This window comes from Cervus canadensis, chromosome 18 (assembly GCF_019320065.1).
Source record: "Cervus canadensis isolate Bull #8, Minnesota chromosome 18, ASM1932006v1, whole genome shotgun sequence".
NCBI classification, from domain to species: domain Eukaryota; kingdom Metazoa; phylum Chordata; class Mammalia; order Artiodactyla; family Cervidae; genus Cervus; species Cervus canadensis.
In genome coordinates this window covers 17,610,410-17,630,813 of record NC_057403.1, presented here as the reverse complement: position 1 = coordinate 17,630,813, position 20,404 = coordinate 17,610,410, and the positions used below count along the sequence as shown (strand labels likewise).

Sequence of the window (20,404 nt, the reverse complement as noted above, 5' to 3'; positions counted from 1 at the left end):
AATGGAAGTGTGTTGGTTGAAGACCTCTTTTAGATCCCAAACCAAAAGCTTCCAACCTGGGGACCTCATAACACGAGAGCTGACCCACAGATGCACTTACTTTGGCCACTTAAAAAAAAAAATGGATGCACACAAGGTCTCCAAGTGTGGCCCACAGATAACATACTCATAGTGGGGAGACCTGGTAGACACCACCTTAACCAGGTGATCAAGGTCAGTATCACCAATACGGGGCCAACAGAGCACAGGCATCCTCTGTTGGGATGAATCACAAGCTGGAATCAAGATTGCCAGGAGAAATGTCAACAAGCTCAGACACACAGATGATACCACTCTAAGGTCGGAAAGTGAAGAGGAACTAAAGTGCCTCTTAATGAGGGTGAAAAGGAGAGTGAAAAAGCTGGTTTAAAACTCAACATTCCAAAAATTAAGATCATGGCACCCGGTTCTATCACTTCATGGCAAATAGAAGGGGGAAAAGTTTTATTTTCTTAGACTCCAAAATCACTGCGGATGGTGACTGTAGCCTCGAAATTAAAAGATGCTTGCTCTTTGGGAGGAAAGCTATGATGAACCTAGACAGGTTGTATTAAAAAGCAAAGACATCACTTTGCCAACAAAGGTCCGTCTAGTTAAAGCTATGTTTCCAGTAGTCACGTATGGATGTGAGAGCTGGACCATAAAGAAGGCTTTCTTCTATGACAGCCCCTCCAGAAGTGCAACCCCAGAATCTAGTTGTGAGGAAATGTCAAACAAGGTCTAACTGCAGGTCATCCATTCAGACATATGTGTCGTGAAAGACAATAAGATGAGTGAGGACTTCCCTAGTAGTCCAGTGGCTAAGACTCTGTGCTCCTACTACAGGGGGCTTGGGTTTGATTCCTGGTTGGGGAACTAAATCCCACACACCACAACTAAAACCCAGAGTGGTCAAAGAAAAAGATAGGTGTCATATTTGGGGTTAAAAAAGAACAAAAAATGTATTTTGATCTGCTGGTAGTTAAATAACGTATACATATGTCAAAATTCTTAGAGCTACACACTTAGTATTTGATCAAATACAACTCAATTTCCAAAAACAATAGAGGAGAGAGACTCAGAGACACAACCAAATGCAACATAGGACTCTAAATTGAGGAGGGAGAAGTCATTATAAAACACATTTTGAGGGACTTCCCTGTGTTTAAGAATCCACCTGCCAATGGAGGGGACATGGGTTCTATCCCTGGCCCAGGAAGATCCTACATGCCTGGAGCAACTAAGCCCAGAGCAACTAAGCACCACAACTACTGAGCCAGTGCTCTAGAGTCAGTGAGCCACAGATACTGAAGCCCTCCAGCCTAGAACCTGTGCTCCACTACAAAAGAAACTGCCAAATGGAGAAGCCTGAGCACCACAACGAAGAGAAGCCCCCACTCACCGCAAATAGAGAAAGCCCATGCAGAACAAAGACCCGGCATGGCCAAAAATCAATCAACCAACAGATGTTAAAAAAAAAAAAAATGGGGGGAATGATTTGGAAATTTCAGCATGGACTGTATATTAGATGATATTATGGGATAATATTGATTTTTTTCTAGGGATAGTAATGAGCATCGTAGCCATCAGGAGTTTATTTTTAGAAGATGCCCCCTGAAGTATCTACAGGTGAAACAACAAGATATTTACAATTCATCTGCAAATGGGTCCGCAAAAAAAGCAATGTGCAAATCTGTGTGTGTGTGAACACTACGCATGTTTGCGTGCATGGAAAGAGGGTCAGATATAGCAAATTTAGGTAAAATTGAGGTCTACTGGTGACTACAGGTGAGGGGTACACAGGTGTTTGTTGTACTATTTTTTAAATTTTTCTGGAGATTGCAGTTGTTTTCATTCTAAATTCATCAAAATGTGTACATTAAATAAGTAGTTTTTTGTATGTCAGTTATACCTCAAAGAAAGAAACAAACAAGAAACCTAGAAAAAAGATTTAAAAGATTTTTTTTCAAAATAAAAAGTTGGGGCGGGGTAGGGGAGGGAAGGACTGAGAGTTTGGGATTAGTAGATGCAAACTATTATATGTAGGATGGATAAACAACAGGGTCCTACTGGATAGCACAGGGAATTATATTCATTATCCTGTGATAAACCATAATGAAAAGAATATATGTATAAATATATACATATGTATATATAACTAAATCACTGATGTACAGCAGAAATTAACAAGATATTGTAAATCAACTATAACTCAATAAAATAAAATTTTTCTAAGTTGGTGAAGGGACTTCCCTGATGTTCAGTGGTTAAGGCTGTGCTTTCACTGCAGAGGGCACAGGTTTGATCCCTGGTCAGGGAACTAAGGTCCCGACCACTGTGTAGCAGGGCAAAAAAAAGAAGAAGTTGGGGAAAATTTTGAGCCCACATTTAAAAGGTATGAGACATCATGTTATTCCAGATTTCCAGGTTCTCCTTTTAAAAAGGAAGTTATGACAACTGGGGTTGGAATTCTACTCAGTGGCCACATGGGGCAGCAGACAGATACCAGCCCCTTGAGATGGGGCCCAGACCCACTTGGTTTTCCTGGGTCACTCGCAGGGCCCTGCTGGCATCAGAGAACCTCTAAAGTGTGATATGAACGTGAAAAGTGAAAGGTGCTCAGTCGTGTCTGACTCTTTGCGACCCCATGGACTATGGAATTCTCTAGGCCAGAATATTGGAGTGGGTAGCCTTTCCCTTCTCCAGAGGATCTTCCCAACCCAGGGATCGAACCCAGGTCTCCTGCATTGCAAGCAGATTCTTTACCAGCTGAGCCACCAGGGAAAGTGAACATGTAAAGCTGGTGCCTATAAAATACAATGAACAGGTGTGTCTCAGTGGGCGAGTACTGCCCTCTAGAGGGTGTTTGTGATACTGGTGACAATTTTGGTGATGGAGACAGCAGGCAGTACACACAGCCAGAGATGCTACCCAGCCTGCAATACCAGGACAGACCCATACAAATCCTGTAAGACTTCTGAATATCCCGCCAGCATTCACATTGGTGACAAGCCTGTTTGAAAAAGTCGGAAGCCAGAACCTCCTTCCATTTTACACATATAGCATTTTTCCCCCAGTGCCATAATGGTAAAGAATCTGCCTGCCAACGCAGGAGATCCCTGGGTCGGGTAACCTCCTGAAATAGGAAATGCAACCTGCTCCAGTATTCTTGCCTGGAAAATTCTGTGGACAGAGGAGACTGGTGGGCGACAGTCCATGGGGTCGAAAAGAGTCGGACACGACTGAGCGATTGAGCGCACACGCACACATTTTTTCCCCATAACTTTCAAATACACTGAAGTTTCAAAAACTGCAAGGACTATGTTAATTGACAGAGGACTGGATTTTATTTAGACTGAGAATTATTCATCACTTTGGTGGCTTTTTCTTCCCTCGCTATGCAGCTTGTGGGATCTTAATTCCCTGTCCAGCGACTGAACTGGTGCCCCTGCAGTGGAAGCATGCAGTCTTAACCACTGGACCATCAAGGAAGTGAGTCACTACCTGTTATGGGCTAAACTGCACGCTTCCAAAATTCATATATTGAAGCCCGAGCCCCAGGGAGACAGACCCTGTAAGTGCTGTGCTTAGTCGAGTCTGACTGTTTTGTGACCCCATGGACTATAGCCCTCCAGGCTCCTCTGTTCATGGGATTTTCCCCAGGCAAGAATATTGGAGTGGGTTGCCACTTTCTCCTCCAGGGGATCTTCCTGACCCAGGGATTGAACCCAAGTCTCTTGCATCTCCTGCATTGGCAGGTGGATTCTTTACCACTAGTACCACCTGGGAAGCCTTATAGCCTTTAGAGAGGTGAGTAAATTAATCAGCTCTCAGAGTGGAGACTACCCTGATTTCTCAGACAATAAAGAATCTGCCTGCAATTCAGGAGACCTAAGTTGGATCCCTGGGTTGGGAAGATCCCCTGGAGGAGAGAATGGCTAGCCCACTCCAGTATTTTTGCCTGGAAAATCCCACAGACAGAGGAGCCTTACGAGCTACAGTCCACAGGGTTGCAAAGACTCAGACACCACTGAGTGACTAACACTTTCACTTTCACTTAGGGTGGGGACTAATCCAATCTGCTCTTGGCCTTCTGTTCTGAAGTGAAAGTTGCTCAGTTGTCTCCGACTCTTTGCAACCCTGTGGGCTGTAGCCCGCTGGGCTCCTCTGTTCATGGAATTCTCTAGGCAAGAATACTGGAGTGGGTTGCCATTCTACAAGAAGAGGTAATCAACCCTGAATATTCATTGGAAGGACTGATGCTGAAGCTGAAACTCCACTACTTTGGCCACCTGATGGAAAGAACTGACTCATTGGAAAAGACCCTGATGCTGGGGAAGATTGAAGGCAGGAGGAGAAAGGGATGACAGAAGATGAGATGGTTGGATGGCATCACTGACTCAATGGACATGAGTTTGAGCAAACTCCAGGAGATGGTGAAGGACAAGGAAGCCTGGCATGCTGCAGTCCATGGGGTCACAAACAGTCAGACACAACTGAGTGACTGAACAAGAAGAGGTAATTTGGATGCACAAAGAGACACCAGTGTGGACAAAAAGGAGAGACCAAGTGAGGACAGAGAGAAGGCGGCCATCTGCAAGCCTAGGAGAGAGGCCTCAGAGGAAACCAACCCTGCTGATAGCTCAGTTTTGGCCTTCCCGCCTCCAGAATCATGAGACAATAAATTCCTGTGGTTCAAGGCAACCAGTCTGTGGGATTTTGTGAGGGCAGCTGGAGCTTAGTATAAACCACCTTAACTGCAGGATCCGATTCAGCATCAGATATTAGGACAAACTGCCACTCCACGTGCCAGGATGTCAGACTCTAAGAGGACCACAGCCTCACCACTGGGGTATTCCTGCCAAAATTAATAACCTGATCTAACCTGGAAACAGCCAATAAATCCAGAATGTGACACATACAACAAAACACCTTCCCTGGTGGTCCAGTGGCTAAGACTCCGCACTTCCCAATGCAGGGGGCCCAGGTTCGATCGCTGGTCAGGGACCTAGATCCCACATGCTGCAACTAAGAGTCCACATGCCATAACTAAAAAAGTCCCTCATGAGGCAACTAAAGAGACTGCACACTGCAGTGAAGATCGAAGATTCCTCGGGCCACGACTAAGACGGAGCATAGCCAAATAAGCAAAAACAACAACAAAACTACACCTTTTCTGTCCTCCATAAATGTCCCCATCCCAAAACTCAAAGGCAGCCTGAGGAACAAACCCAGGTCAAAGGACACCGAAGATGCCTGTCTTTATTTCTTGAGAATTTTGGAGGCTGGAAGTCCAAGATCAAGGTGCCAGCACGGCTGGGTTCTGGTGAGGGCCTCTTTTGGGTGCAGGCTCTGTCACCGTGTCCTCAGATGGGGGAAGGGCTGAGGGCGTGCTCTGGGACCTCATTTATAAGGGCACTGATCTCAAAGGCCTCACCTCCTACTACCATCACCTTCAGAGTTGCGTGTGCTCAGTCGTGTCCAACTCTTTGGGACCCCATGGACTGTAGCCCGCCAGGCTCCTCTCTCCATGGGATTTTCTCAGGCAAGAATACTGGAGCGGGTTGCCATTTCCTACTCCAACTTTTGGAGTTAGGGTTTGAATGTATGAATTGAGAGGGTACACAAACATTTAGACCTGACAACTAAAGGCAGGACTGGACTAGACCAGATATTAAACAAGTGGACCAAAGAAAAAAAAGTATAAAGGATATCTGGGGTCAGTGGGATCAATAGACTATGGACTTAACCTTAGACGATATCATTGCATGAATATTACATTTCTAGTACGTGATAACAGAGTTGTCATTATACAGGTTCTACCTTGCAGAAAAAAGTCATGGCTTTTGAGAGATACAGGCAGAAACATTTTGAGTGAAGTATCATATCTCCAACTCACTTTCAAATTGCCCTCTATAAATGTCTATATAAAGAGAGAGGCAAGGGTGGGTGAGAGGGAGGCTGAAGAGGGAGGGGATATATATACAGTTACGACTGATTCACACTGTTGTACAGCAAAAACCAACATAACATTGTAAAGCAATTATCTTCCAATTAAATAAATAAGGAGAGAGGCATTGAGGGAGAGGAGACGGAAACATCTCACACACAGAAGCCGGCACCAGGATGGGGATCAGAAAAGGCAACCCTGAGGTGGGCTGAGGCCTCACAGGTAAATAGGGGGTGACTGACTACGCCAAAGCCTTTGACTGTGTGGATCACAACAAACTGTGGAAAATTCTGAAAGAGATGGGAATACCAGACCACTTGACCTGCCTCCTGAGAAATCTGTATGCAGGTCAACAAGCAACAGTTAGAACTGGACATGGAACAACAGACTGGTTCCAAACTGGGAAAGGAGTATGTCAAGGCTGTATATTGTCACCCTGTTTATTTAATTTATATGCAGAGTACATCATGAGAACTGCTGGACTGGATGAAGCACAAGCTGGAATCAAGATTGCCGGGAGAAATATCAATAACCTCAGATATGCAGATGACACCACACTTATGGCAGAAAGTGAAGAACTAAAGAGCCTCTTGATGAAAGTGAAAGAGGAGAGTGAAAAAGTTGGTTTAAAGCTCAACATTCAGACAACTAAGATCATGGCATCTGGTCCCATCACTTCATGGCAAATAGATGGGGAAACAGTGAGAGACTATTTTTGGGGGCTCCAAAATCACTGCAGATGGTGACTGAAATTAAAAGATGCCTGCTCCTTGGAAGAAAAGTTATGACCAACCTGGATAGCATACTAAAAAGCAGAAACATTACTTTGCCAACAAAGGTCCATCTAGTCAAAGCTATGGTTTTTCTAGTAGTCATGTATGGATGTGAGAGTTGGACTATAAAGAAAGCTGAGTGCTGAAGAATTGATGCTTTTGAATTGTGGTGTTGGAGAAGAGTCTTGAGAGTCCCTTGGACAGCAAGGAGATCCAGGAAATCAATCCTGAATATTCATTGGAAGGACTGATGCTGAAGCTGAAACTCCAATACTTTGGCCCCCTCATGTGAAGAACTGACTCATTTGAAAAGACCCTGATGCTGGGAAAGATTGAAGGCAGGAGGAGAAGGGGACGAGAGAGGATGAGATGGTTGGATGGCATCACCAACTCAATGGACATGAGTTTGAGTAAACTCCGTGAGTTGGTGACGGACAGGGAGGCCTGGCGTGCTGCAGTCCATGGGGTCGCAAAGAGTCGGACAGGACTGAGTGACTGAACTGAACTCAAGGCTGCAGGTGGAAAGCATTTCAGGCAGGAGGAACAGCAGAGGCGAAGGTGTGATGACTGGATGGTGGGGAGTGAGGGCTCCAGGTGGGAGTGGGCAGCAGAAGCCGGACCAGGAAAGGACTTAGAGGGACTTCCCTGGTGGTCCAGTGACTAAGACTTCATGCTCCCAATGCAGGAGGCCTTGGGTTCCATCCCTGGTCAAGGAAATAGATCCGACATGCCACAACTAAGATGGAAGATCCCACGTGCTGCAACTAAGACCCAACACAGTTAAATAATTAAATAAATCTTTTTTTTTAAAAGAAATAAGCAAAGGTCTTAAGAGGCCCCGGGGAGGCTCTTCCCCAGGAGGATCTTGGGCCTCCTCCTGAGGGCACTCGGGAGACCAAGGAGGATTCTAAGCAGGAGAGAGGAGCAGATGTGTAATTTACCAGCACCCCTCTGGCTGCCTCACCGAAGAGGGGAGGGAAATCTGCAGGGGACTGAGAGCTGGTCACCAGGCAGGAAGCTGGAGGTCAGGGAGCAGCTGGGCCTAGATCCGGGGCGAGTGGGATGGTGAGGACACAATTCAGGGTCCACGGACACTTGGGGCAAAGATCCAGAAATACAAGAAGGCTCCGTATTGGAGAGGCATGAAGCACCAGCCCTCTCAGACATCACTGGGAGAGACAGTCATGGGTGCAACCCCCAAGGAGGGCAACTTGGCAACAGCTGTCAAGTTGCCTTTGATGGGCAATCCCACTTCCAGAAGTTTGGGGATTTTATTTTACTTTTTTTTTGCCATGCCACACAGTTTGCAGAATCCTAGTTCCCCAACAAGGGATTGAACCTTGGGCCCTCAGGAATGAAAGCAGAGTCCTAACCCCTGGACCACTAGAGAAGTCCCTATTATCAGGTTTTGTAGAGAAGGCACAGCGTGACTGAATAACCTGCCCGAGGCAGCAGAGCTAGCAGATGGTGGAAGCAGGATTCGAACTCAAACACTCTGATTCTTACCAAGAACCAAGAGGCTACACTGCCTTTACAGCAATAATAATTTTGATCAGTACTGTCATATTGCCAGGAAGAAGGTCTTTGAAAACTCTTTAAATTTAATGCCAAGTAACAGTGGTATCCGGAGAAGGGAATGGCAACCCACTTCAGTATTCTTGCCTGGAGGATTCCATGGACAGAGGAGCCTGGCGGGTTGCAGAGTTGGACATGACTGAGCACGACTAACACACACACACACACACACACACACACACACACACACACACACACACCAGTGGTATCATCCACCCCAAAAGTAGCAACAACAGTAATAATAACCACCATAGGGACTTCTCCCTTGGCGCAGGGGATAAGAATCTGCCTGCCAATGCAGGGGACAGGGGTTCAACCTCTGGTCTGCAAAGATCCCACATGCTGTGGAGCAACTGAGTCCAAGGGCCTAGAGCCCCTGCTCTGCAACAAGAGAGGCCACCTCAATGAGAAGCCGGCACCACAACTAGAGAGTAGCCCCCACGCTCGGCAACTAGGGAAAGCCCACTGCAACGAAGACCCAGTGCAGCCAAAAATAAAGAAATAAATGAAAAATTTAAAACAATCATCATCATCATAAAAATGCACGAATAAAGAAATACGCGCATGTGACTCCTGGGGGCAAGAGAATCGCGAGTCCCCACCCCACGCCCCGCCTCCCCCCACTCCTGGTGCCCATCTCCCTCTGCCTACCTCGATGGCGGGCAGCGTCTTGCTGGCTTCCGTGCTGCTCTCTCCGAGGATGCTGCCGGCCGAGCGGCCCTCGCACTCGTAGCGGAAGCGCATGCCGCGCTGCTTGGGCTGCTCGGTGATGACCAGGTGCGGCCGCGGCCCGGCGCCCGGGGCCGGGGGCACCAGCCGGCCCAGGGTGCAGCCCCAGGGCGGCGGTGTGGCCGGGGGAGGGGGCGCCGCGGGGCCCAGGGTGACGGTGCTCAGGGAGGCCGCCCCGCGAGATACCAGGCGCGGCAGCCCCTCGCCCGGGCCGGGCTGCGCCCCCTCCAAGCCGAAGCCGTTCTCCTTGATGTACTCGTCGATGATCTCTGCGGGAGAAGCCAAAACTGGGGGTGACGCTGATTGTTAAAAGAAAACGCTTGTTTAATCCCCTGACTTTTGCCACCCTCTCCATTTCCTGTTCATTCATTTCTTCAAGACAGATTTCTTGTGGGCTTCACACACAGAGAGTAGGGGCTTCAGCTCTTAACACACAAAAAAGCCCCTGCCATCCTTGCAAACAGACCCCCAGCATCCCCAGTTCTTAAGGCCCTGGGGGTCGGCTGGTTTCTCCTTCTCCTGCACGCTCATGTCCACTCGCCTCCAAAACAGCTCCTGCACCCACGCCTCCATGACCTCTCACCTGGATCAAGGTAAGACCAAGTCACAGGCATCCCTGCCTCCATCTTGCCCCATTTAATAACAACAAGAATAACAGCCGCTCTGCCGAAGCTTCGTATCAGAAAGGAGCATCACCATCCAATGATCAAGCTGGAAGGATGCCATGTTTGTCAGCGGCTCAGGATCCCACATCCACTAGGTCTAATCCATGAACTTCTCCTGCATGTGTGTGTGTGCGTGCTAAGTCGCTTTAGTCTCGTCTGACTCTTTGTGACGCTATGGACTGTAGCCTGCCAGGCTCCTCTGTCCATGGGATTTCCCAGGTAAGAATACCGGAGTGAGTTGCCACTTTCTCCTCCAGGGGATCTTCCTGACCCAGGGATCAAACCCACGTCTCCTGCATCTTCTGCATTGGCAGAAGGATTCTTTACCACTAGCACCACCTGGAACTCTCTCTCCTGCCTCTCCCTCAAATATACATGTATAATCCCACCACTTCTCCCACCCCCGCTGCCTCCTCCCTGGGCCGCCCTCCATCCTTTTCCATCTGATCACTGCTCCTGGTCCCCACCTCCCTCTTCCAGTCTATCCGCCACTCATCGCCGGAGGGATCTGATATCAGACCCTGTCCCCATGTGCACAGAAACCTCCAGTGGCTCCCATCTCCCCAAGAGTCGGTCACCACCTTCCCCATATAAAGCTCTCCCCAGACTCCATTCATCTCAGGAAAACAAGACAACCCCTGGCCTTGGCCACAGAATCCTGGCTGTCCTGGGCCTCTGGCCTCCCATTGCCCCCTCTCACCACGTTCTGGTCTCTTTTCTGTTGCACCCACCAAGCCCGGCCCTCTTCAGGGTGTTGTACTGGTTCCTCCATCTGCCTGGTCCCCCTATTTGAACCATTCTGGTTCCTTCTCGTCCTTCCAGTCTCAGTTCACCTCTTCAGAAAGGCCCGATCTAATGTATTTTCCCCAGGCCCTTTCCTGTTTATCTCCTTCACAAGCCTTAGCCCAATCTAACATTGTTTTGTTCTTTATTCCTTTTCCTTCGGTCTCCGCCACTAGAGTATCAGCTCCAAGAGGGCAGAGGCTTCGCTTCAGGGCTGAATCCACAGCTCGTGCTCCATACAGGGCACTCAAGGAATGAACAATGGTCATAGTAATAGTAACTAATATTAAAGGCAGCTGGCATATGCTGAATTTTCACAAGCGCTGCTAATTACCCTGGGAGCACATGACTGTTAAAATCCCCCAGCAGTCCCAGAAGTCACACCGTAACCTCCTCATCAACAAGGAAGGCCAAGATCCCCCTCAGTGAGCACCTGGGACTCTTTAGCCTCCCCCCTAGACCGCCCTGTGATACTTACCCAGTTCATCTGTGGAAGGAAGAGAAAGAGAAAGGTAAGAAAGGTGAGGTCCAGAAAGTTCAAGACTTTCATGTTTTAAGATAGAACCCCCCCCAACCCCCTCCCCTCCTGGAACCCTTCCCTCTTCCTCCATCCTAGGAAATCCTGGGATGTTAAGCCCCAACCCCCATCTCTCGCTCCTGGCCTACTTTCCCTTCAGCTCCCAATGTTGGGGTCCTAGGGTTAGCCTACCCTCAAATGCCTCCCCTCAAAACATTTAGACCAGGGATTATGAAGCATTTTTGAAAACCTGATGAAAAGTCAAGGGTTTTATCATGAGGGGAAAAAAAAGGGGACACCTAAGATTCTAAACAAGGGAAATCCCTAGAGGTTTGGTCATTAGGACTCTGTGCTTTCACTACCAAGGGCCCAGGTTTGATCCCTGGCTGGGGAACTAAGATCCCACAAGCTCTACAGCTCAGCCAAATAACAAAAAAAAGATTCTAAACAAAATGTGAGGTTGTACCCCTCCCTAAAGCCCACCCGAGACCCCAAGATATCACTTGCTGGTGTCTGAAGCTCCAGGGAGGCTGATCCTCCACCCCAAGCAACCACCTGCTCTGCATCCCATGCTGGTCCCCGAGCAGTGCCCACCCAGGATCCGGGATTCACCCCTTCTCCCTAAGGAGGGAATAACAGCAATGCTGGGGAAGCCCCTTATCACCTCCTCAGGAAAGCTCAGCCCTGGAAGGGACCATGGAGGATTGAAACCAACCTCCCACCATTCCACAGACGTAAAACAACGGGAGCCCAGAGGGAGCAAGCAAGCCTGGAGGGTCACACAGCCAGGGAGGGCAGGCGGGGTCCAGGTGCCCCATCCACGGTTGCCTGTGCTGGCGACTGGCGACTGGATTATCGCCGAGCTGCTCGGCTGCCAGATCTGTCCTCCTCCTCCACTCTCCGGGAGTGGCTCCCGGCAGCCAGACCTTTGCTCCTTGGAAAGCAAGCAGTCTTCCTACACTTCTTATCTCACGTGATCTGTGAAGTCAGCAGGGTGAGGAAGACACCCCCACTTGATAGATGTGGACACTGAGGCTGGGAGAGAGGAGGGGACATGCTGTCGGTCAGTGGCAGGGCCAACATCAAGTCACTTCAACTTGGAAACACCTTCTCAGGCGTCTGTGCTGGATGACCAGGGGCTCTAAAGATGACTTAGCCTGTGTCCGAGCCCTCAAAGAGCTCCCAGGCTGCAAGGGGAAACTGAGGCCCGGGCAACTTTGACTGAAGCTCTGGACTGCTTCAGTTCAAATCCTGGCTCCACTCCTTGCTATGTGCTAATGTGGCCTTGAGCCCATTACTTAATTTTTTTTTTTGTAGTTTAGAATTTGGGATGTTTTAGTTGTGGCATGTGAACTCTTAGTTGTGGCATGTAGGATCTAGTTCCCTGACCAGGGGTGGAACCCGGACCCCCTGCATTGGGAGTGCAGAGTCTTAGCCACTGGACCACCAGTGAAGTGAAAGTCACTCAGTCGTGTCCGACTCTTTGTGACCCCATGGACTATACAGTCCATGGAATTCTCTAGGCCAGAACACTGGAGTGGGTAGCCTTTTCCTTCTCCAGGGGAAGTCCCTTAACCTCTTTTTGTGCCTTGGTTTCTTCATTTATAAAGTGGACATAATAATAATGCCCCTCTTGTGGGGCTGTTGTGAAAATTAAATGAGCTGATATACAGGGAGCACTTAGAACTGCCATAATAGTAGGTGATACATAAATGCTGGCTATTGTTGGGTAAGGAGTCAGAGACATTATTTTATGAATTTGGGAAAATTGCTTCTAGCAGCAGAAGTTTGTCTGTCTATAAAATGGGGAGGTTGGAAGACATCATATCAGAGTATCAGGTGTGGAGTCACACAGATGTCAGTTTGAATCCCAGCTGTCACTTGCTGGCTGTGTTGCCTTGGGCAAGTTGCCTAACTTCTCTGAGCCTTCTTCTCTATAAAATGAGCTGATATATCTCAGGCGTTAGCATGAGGATTTAGAAGCACACTGGGAAATTGCTTAGTATAGGGTCTGAACACTTCAGGCCCTTCATAAAGCTTAGTTATTAGTTTTTTAAAATTGTTATTATCTAAAATCATCTTTCAGTCAGGGTCTTATTCAGGGTCTGCTCAACCTACCCCCTGCCCCCACCTCCTACCCAAACTTGCCACCATTCAGGGGCAGTCACTTGAGCACATCTGAGCAGCTGTCTTTCTCACCACTTGCCTCGGGGCCTTTGCACAGGTTAGTCTCTGCCAGAATGCCCTTCCTTCAGTTCTTCTCCACTTGCAGGTCCCCATTCCAATGTCACCTCCTAGATAGGTCTTCCCTGACTACTTTATCCAAGGTAACCCCCAGAACCCTCACTCCAGTCACTCATAGTTAGGTGCCTTGGTTTTATCATTTTCATGACACTCGTTAGGATTTGACATGACCTTATATTACAGTGACTCACATCAGTCTCCTGTAGACTGTGAGCACCAGAGAGGAGGAAACACGTCTGCCCTTCCCCACTATACCCAGGGCCCAGTATGTATCTGGTTCATCAAAACGAGGGAAAATTTCCCTCCATCTCAGTTCTCCCATCCCCACCTTGCTATTTAGGTGTCACTGATCCCAAGATTTGTTTATAACCTTTATCACATTTTACAGTCCTACAGTTAATTCATTGTGTACCTAGCTGCCTCCACGTCTAGGTAGGGAACCCTGTGAGGGCACAGCCAGGGTTATCTCAGTTATTGCTGAGTCCTCAGCACTGCCCAGCACAGGGCCAGGTAAGGAATAGGCACTCAATAAATATTTATCGAATGGATTATGGCAAAAATTACTCTTAATTGAAACCAAAGATCTAGGTCTTGGGTCAGAAAAATCTCAGCCTTGTTCCTGCCCAGACGCAGTGCTTGGCAGGACCTGTTTCCAGTGCAGCTCCCACCTTTCAGAATCTCCCACTCAGAGATCTGTTAGAGAACCCACAGGCCCTCCTCCACAGCCATGCCAGCACTTCTGGGGTCCATCCCAAGATTCTACCTCCAGAGAGAGGTTCAGACCCAGCCCTCGGGGGCCTCTGAGTTTTCACGGCGGCAGAATTCAATCCCTGACCTGCAAATTCCAGCACATTTATGAGAAAGGATGTCATCCTTTGGCCATGGTTCTGTATTTCCTTGGTCAGCGCTGTATATGGTGTGTGTGTGTGTGTTTTTGTTTTTTTTTTTTGCCGCATAACACGTGGGATCTTAATTGCTCAACCAGGGATCAAACCCACGCCCCCTGCAGTGGAACCGTGGAGTCTCAACCACTGTACCACCAGGGAAGTCCCATGAATTTTGGATGGCACTGAATGAAGGGCATTATAGACTAGTGGTTCTCAGCATCTCTTGAGATCTTGCTAAAAATGCACATTTCCAGAGCTCATCCTGGACCCACTGAATCAGAAATTCTGGAGGTGGAGCCCAAAGATTTGTTTTTAACAGCTCTCTGGGTGATCCTTAAATGTGTGCCAGATATTGCTTTGATACTGTCATTGTTTTAATACTGAACTGTTTAGCTGTATCAACTCATTGACTCATCTTGGTCCCTCTAAAAGGGAGGCATTGATATTATGCCCATTCTTCAGATGAGAAAAACTGAGGCCCAGGGAGGGGAAATGACTTGCAGACATTCACACAGTGAAGGGGTAGTGGCACCAGTATATAATTATTGCCCTCTGCACTATGATAGTGAATCTCTAAAGAGGACTCCTCTTAGAAAGAGAGTAAGTGGTTAGTTATACTTGCCCAGCTCCTTATCACCTGGGAGGTAGGGGCATCTGGGGACCCCCATCTCAACGGGCAGGGAGGGACACAGGCTGAGGAAAGCTGAGGTGGACCTCCGCAATCCCCTGCGCCCCCCCCCTCCCCCCCAGATAGAGGCATGCACAAAGCCACCTCCATAGGATTCCCTCTGCCCGTCCTGAGTGTGCAGACGGGCAGCAACTGTGGAGGGCTGCTCACCCGTGGTCCTGGAAACGGCGAGAGAGAGCGAGGAGAGGTCAGCGGACCCTGCAGGGAAGGAGGCATGTTTCAGGAGGTGATGAAGATGCGGCGGGAAAACCAGAGAATCTTCCAAGCCTCACCCCGTTCCTCTCCTGGCACCGCCTCTTTGGGTCAGGCCCCTCACCCTTAGCTTGCCTGGTCTGGCCTTACTTACTTCCTTAACTCGTGGACAGGTTCTCTACTTTCTCTGTCACCCCACCCTTCGTCACACTCAGACCCTGCTCCTTCTCTCCGTTAAGAAGGCTGAGAAGGGCCTGAAGGAGCCCTTATCAACCTCAGTTAAAAAAGCCCCCACGCCCTCCCTTATTTCAGGGTCAGACCCTACCCTTCACTTTTCCAGTGTCAAGCCAGTCCTCTTCTCCCTCTCAGACCCTGCCACTTCTCTCCTGAGACAAGCCCCACCTCCTCTTTCTTCTCTAAGACCCAGCCCTCTTTTTTTCAGAACAGGCCCTACCCCTTCTCTCTCCGCCAGAGTCAGGCCCCGCCCCTTCTCCCTATCCGAGTCTGTCCCCGCCCCCTTATCACCGTAAGCCCCGCCTTTTACTCTGAATAGGCGAGAGCTTGCTTCCTTCTTTGCGTTAGGCCCCGCCCCCTTATCGCACTCATCTTAGACCCCGCCCCCTTCTGGGAGCCAGGCCCCTCCTTTTTCTCCCTGTCTGCGTCTGGCCACGCCCAATCCCTCAGGAACGGCTTCCGCTCCTCCTTCTTCGAGTCAGGCCCCGCCCCTCCCCTCTGTCGTCGGGTCCCGCCCCCTTCTTTGCCTCAGGGTCAGGCCCCGCCCCCTTCTCACTCCGTAGTGGGACGCCTCTCTCTTACCTTGGACCGGACCCGGTCACCATCCTCTGCCTCCCTCCTTCCCTTTGATATAGTGTCCCCAGAACCCTCACACTCTCCCCGCAAAACCCCTGGACTCCTGTAGGAACTCCCAGACTACTCCGGGACCCCCAGAACTCCCGCGTCTCCAGTCCCGCCCCAGACTCCTCTCCTGATCCCTGACCCCGCTTACCCAAGGGCCCGAGCTCCGGCGCAGCGGACGATCTGGCGACGCGGCGACTCGGCATGGCCCAACCAGTGGGGACTGACGGCCCGGAGGCCAGCCCAGACCAAAACACACACACGCGGGCGGGCAGAGCGGCCAGGTGGCACGGTCTGGCGGACGATCGCGGGTCGGGAGAGCGGCGCAGGGGCTGGGGCCTCAAGCCGGGCTGGACGCGCGGCGCCCGGGGAAGCGGGGGGCGCCGGGCCGGGCCGGGCGGGCGGCGGGCGGGGGCGGGGCGGCGGAATTCCCCGGCGCCGCCGGCCTGCGCGTTCATTGGCCCGCACCCCGTCGTTACGTCACGCCAGGGGAACGGGAAAACCCCCACGCGTCACGTGGCTTCGGGGGGCGGGGCCGGCCGGGAAGAGGAGGCTGGGCGCACCGGAGGGGCCCGACCAGCGACGATGCCCATTACCCAGGCCGAGACCACTGAGTCCGCTTGTAACCACTACCTAACCTACCCATGTAGCAAATTAGGAAACTGAGACCTGCCTCCCCAAGTCTGCCAAACGGCCTTGACCTGTTTCTGTGGCTGGAAGGGAAGCTTCGGGATCAGGAGGTTACCAGGGCTCTATAGCTGCCCTGATGATAATCTTTTCGAAACTTCCATGGTCTCTCTACACCTCAGTTCCTTCAACTGAGTCAATCGTTGAAGGTACTTAAACATTTAAAGCTAGGGTGTCAACTCTAGGATTTGTCTGTTTTCTTCCTTGCTGTATCCCCAGCACCTAGAACAGCACCTGAAAAACAGTAGGTGCCCAATAAATGTTTACTGAATGAATGGATGGATGTTTCATTCCTCCCCACAGCTCCCTTAGGTTTTCTAACAGCCCACAACACTTTCAGCTCAAAGGCTCAATAACTGTCTGGGAACGATAACAGCACAGACCCTAGGGTTCATGAGTTGAGTGCCTGATCCCTGGGCTTACCTGGGGGCCTCACCAATGCCTCACACTTTGCACCAGCATCAGAGAAAGGTGATATAATTGGGGCTAATGCAGAGAAGAGGAGATTGAAGCTCAAAGAGGGGCAGCCAGTTGGTTAGATCATATGTCTTAAGCCTATTTATTAGGTCACAGCTTGGACACCAAGCACCCTCAGGTCAGAGCCCAGGTTTGACATCCTGTGTCTGCTTGTAAAAATTTTGAGTGTTCCACCTCTTCTCTTCATGGCCCACATGGACTCACTGATTCAGTCGACATACACTTATTGAGCACCTGCTGTGTGCCAGAGCCTGCACTGGGTACCAGGGCACCCAAGCCAGCCCTGGAACTGCTCATGGGAGGCAGGAGAGTCCACTGTAGTTCTCAAGGTGTGGCCTTAAGCCTTCTGGTGATATGAAGTCAGCTTAAGTTGGAGTACTGCTATAAAGCCAAATAGGGAGCAGGCATTTTCTGCAATGGGCTGGATAGCAAATTTGTTCTGCTTTAGGCTGAGGTTCAGGCGTCTCAAAACTCCACTCTGCCATAGCACAAAAGCCGCCGAAGACCATACAGAAACAATGAACATGACTATGCTCCAATAAAATATTATATTATAGCCACTACAATTTGAATTTTAACTTTCATGTGAAACAACGTATTATTGAGATTTTTCTCCAACCACTTAAAACATGTCAAAATTACAGAAAAATTGGAAAATGCTATTTTGGGCCTGCAGGCTGTAGTCTGCATATGACAAGGGCATTGCTAGAAAGGCTGTGATTTGAAGGTTCAGAATCAGGCTGCCCAAGTTCCAATCCTAGGTCTCCCACTTCCTAGGAGATCTTAGGAAACTGACTTCATCTCCCTGAGCCTCGGTTCCCCCTTCTGTAAAATGGGTCTAATAATATGATGGTTGTGAGAATTAAATACTAACAATAGTTGACACTTGTATAGAGCTCTTCCATGTGCTAGGCGCTGTTCTAGCACTTTGGACAAATTAACTTCTCTGAGTTTTCAGTTTTCTCATCTCTTGTGAACTATGACTAACAAGAGTTATGGCACACAGGGTAATAGTACCAGGCACTCTTCCAAAAGCTGGGGACACAGCAAGCAACACAATAGTTTTAAAAAGCCCCTGCCATCATGGCACTGAAATCCAAGCTGGGGGAGAGACAGCTGGAAAAGAGGTAAGCAAATACATGTCTGATGGGGATGGCGGTTATTACAGAAGATTAAAGCAGGATACAAGGATTGAGTATGAGGATAACATTTGGGTTTGGAAGTTCAGGAAGGGTCTGAGATGACATCTGATCAGATACCTGAAATGGTGAAGGATCCATGTGGATGTCTAGGTGAGTGTTCAAGGCACAAGGAACGGCAAATGCAAAGGCCCTGAGGTGGGAACACGCATGGCATGTTCAGAGAATAGCAAGGACGTGAGGGATTGCTGGGGAAGCAGTGGAGATGAGGCAAAAGCCGTGGTCTGTAAGGTGACGGGGCCATTGGGTACTGAAATTTAATGAAGAGAACCACATACAGCACTTAAGACTAGAACTTGCCTCATGATAAGAGTGTTGAATAGTGGCTCCTATGTGTAGGACCAGTTAGTCCACCTGCTTCCGTTCTGCCCCATGAAATGTCAGGGTTCACAACACTTTGTTGGGTTAATGACTGAAAGGACACGTCGGAAATCCTCAGCTCGGGGCTCTGAGCCCCATGAAGGCAGGCCTGGGGTTGTCTTGACCCCTGTTGTGTGCACAGAACTCCCCCCAGCTCAGAGCAGTGCCCAGGGGAAGGGCTCAGGGAACATTTGTTGACCGACTGTATGTTAGTCTCTCCACTGGTGTCTTAAAACAGGTCCCATCTAGGTCTTTACTTCTGGATGTGTGCCGGTGAGAGTCAGGATTGGGCAAACATTCAGAGTGACTCCTCTGTGCCATGGACACAGCAATGGCCAAGGCTCTGAGACTGTCCTCACAGGGCTCAGTCCAGGTGGTGGACACTACCTGTCCCCAGGCAGTGATGACCCTTAGTGGGCAGGGCTGGGATGTGGGACCAGGGAGCTTGCGGGGGGGGGGGGGGCTGTCTCAGAGGAGGTGATCAGGAAGGGCTTCCTCGAGGAGGAGCTGTGGAGCTACAACCTGGAGGATGCACAGGGTAAGATGAAGTGCTGTGTGCCTGGACGCATGTCTCAGGTAAGGGAAGAGTGCCAGAGGGTAAGAGGCACAGCTAGTTAGAGCAAGGCAGATGAGGCTCTAAGGATTAAGAAGCCCCCTCCCCACAAGTGTTCAGCACTGTTAGCAGCCTGGGCTCTTCTCCCTGGGGTACTGGGGAGTCATGGTAGGTTCTGAACGAATGAGCAGTGTCAGGTTTGTGCTTCACAAAGCTCTGGCTATTCGGGACTTTCCTGATGGTCCAGTGGTTAAGACTCCACGCTCCCACTGCAGGGAGCATGGGTTTGATCCCACACGCCATGCAGGGTAACAAAAAGAAACAAGAAAAGTTCTGGCTGCTGGATGAAAAGTGAACAGATGAGGGGAAGGGTAAGAGGCCAGGGAGGAGGCTGAGTGGGGACCCCAGGGTAATGAGGAGCCTGGACCAGGTGGCCTCAGTGGAAGCAGTGAGAACCCCAAGCCAATTGTGGGGTATACTGATGGGTCTTGCCAAAGGCTGTGGGATGAGGATGTGGGGCTTTCTCCTAGGGAAGTGGGCGCGGGGACTGACGCACAGCAGTGGAGGGAGTGGAGCAGCGGCCTGAGGGGTAGAACCTGCAGCGTGTGCACACGTGTCTGTGTACACAGGTGGGGCTCTGTACACACCTCCTGGATGCCTTGCCTGGCTCTGTGGGTACCGTGGCAGAGGTTCTCAGCCCCAGGGCTCCTCTCCTAGAAGTACTGATGAGAACACCCACGCAAATAAAAGGAAACCTGGGAATGTGGGGTGCCAACTCCTGGGATGTGCAGGGACACCTGGGGGCCTCAGTCCCCTCATCTACAAAGTGGGTGAACCAGTACCCAGTCTGTCGGGAAGGCAGGCACACCACACAAGACTGGCTGGGTCCTGGGCACTGGCAGCCCTGAGGGTGCTGACGGCACCCCAACAGTTATGGATGCCACAGCCTGGCACCATTCTTAGCTAGGATTCACCCTCGGGGTCCCCCTGGAGACAAGCTCTTAAGCCCAGAAGCAAGGTCGGGCAGCCAGGGTCCCAGGGCTATGGACCAAGGGAGGCTGACTCAACTCTCGAGGCGGTAGATTTGCCCTCCTGCCCTGCCAGGCCGCCTGAGGCCAGGAGATAGTCAGTGGGCACAGGTGAGGCTTTGACACAGCTTTGTGGCTAAGAGTGCTGGTGCGGTGCGGTCACAGCAGGCAGCTTCCCCATCTGTGAGAAGGGACAGTTCTGGAACCCTCTGGGAGGGGGAGAA

The 20,404-nt window shown here is 50.1% G+C and overlaps 1 protein-coding gene across 1 annotated transcript in view; it reads right to left on the bottom strand.

The window, feature by feature from the left end:
• Positions 1-16,334, bottom strand: part of RELB (RELB proto-oncogene, NF-kB subunit) — a 28,173-nt gene extending 11,839 nt beyond the window's left edge. The window contains exons 1-4 of the mRNA XM_043437123.1: positions 16,028-16,334; positions 14,980-15,027; positions 10,972-10,980; positions 8,968-9,314 (exon numbers count right to left, since the gene is read on the bottom strand). Of these exons, the coding sequence (XP_043293058.1) occupies positions 8,968-9,314; positions 10,972-10,980; positions 14,980-15,027; positions 16,028-16,334 (711 nt within the window). The remainder of the gene's footprint in view (positions 1-8,967; positions 9,315-10,971; positions 10,981-14,979; positions 15,028-16,027) is intronic.
• Positions 16,335-20,404: the final 4,070 nt, after the last annotated feature.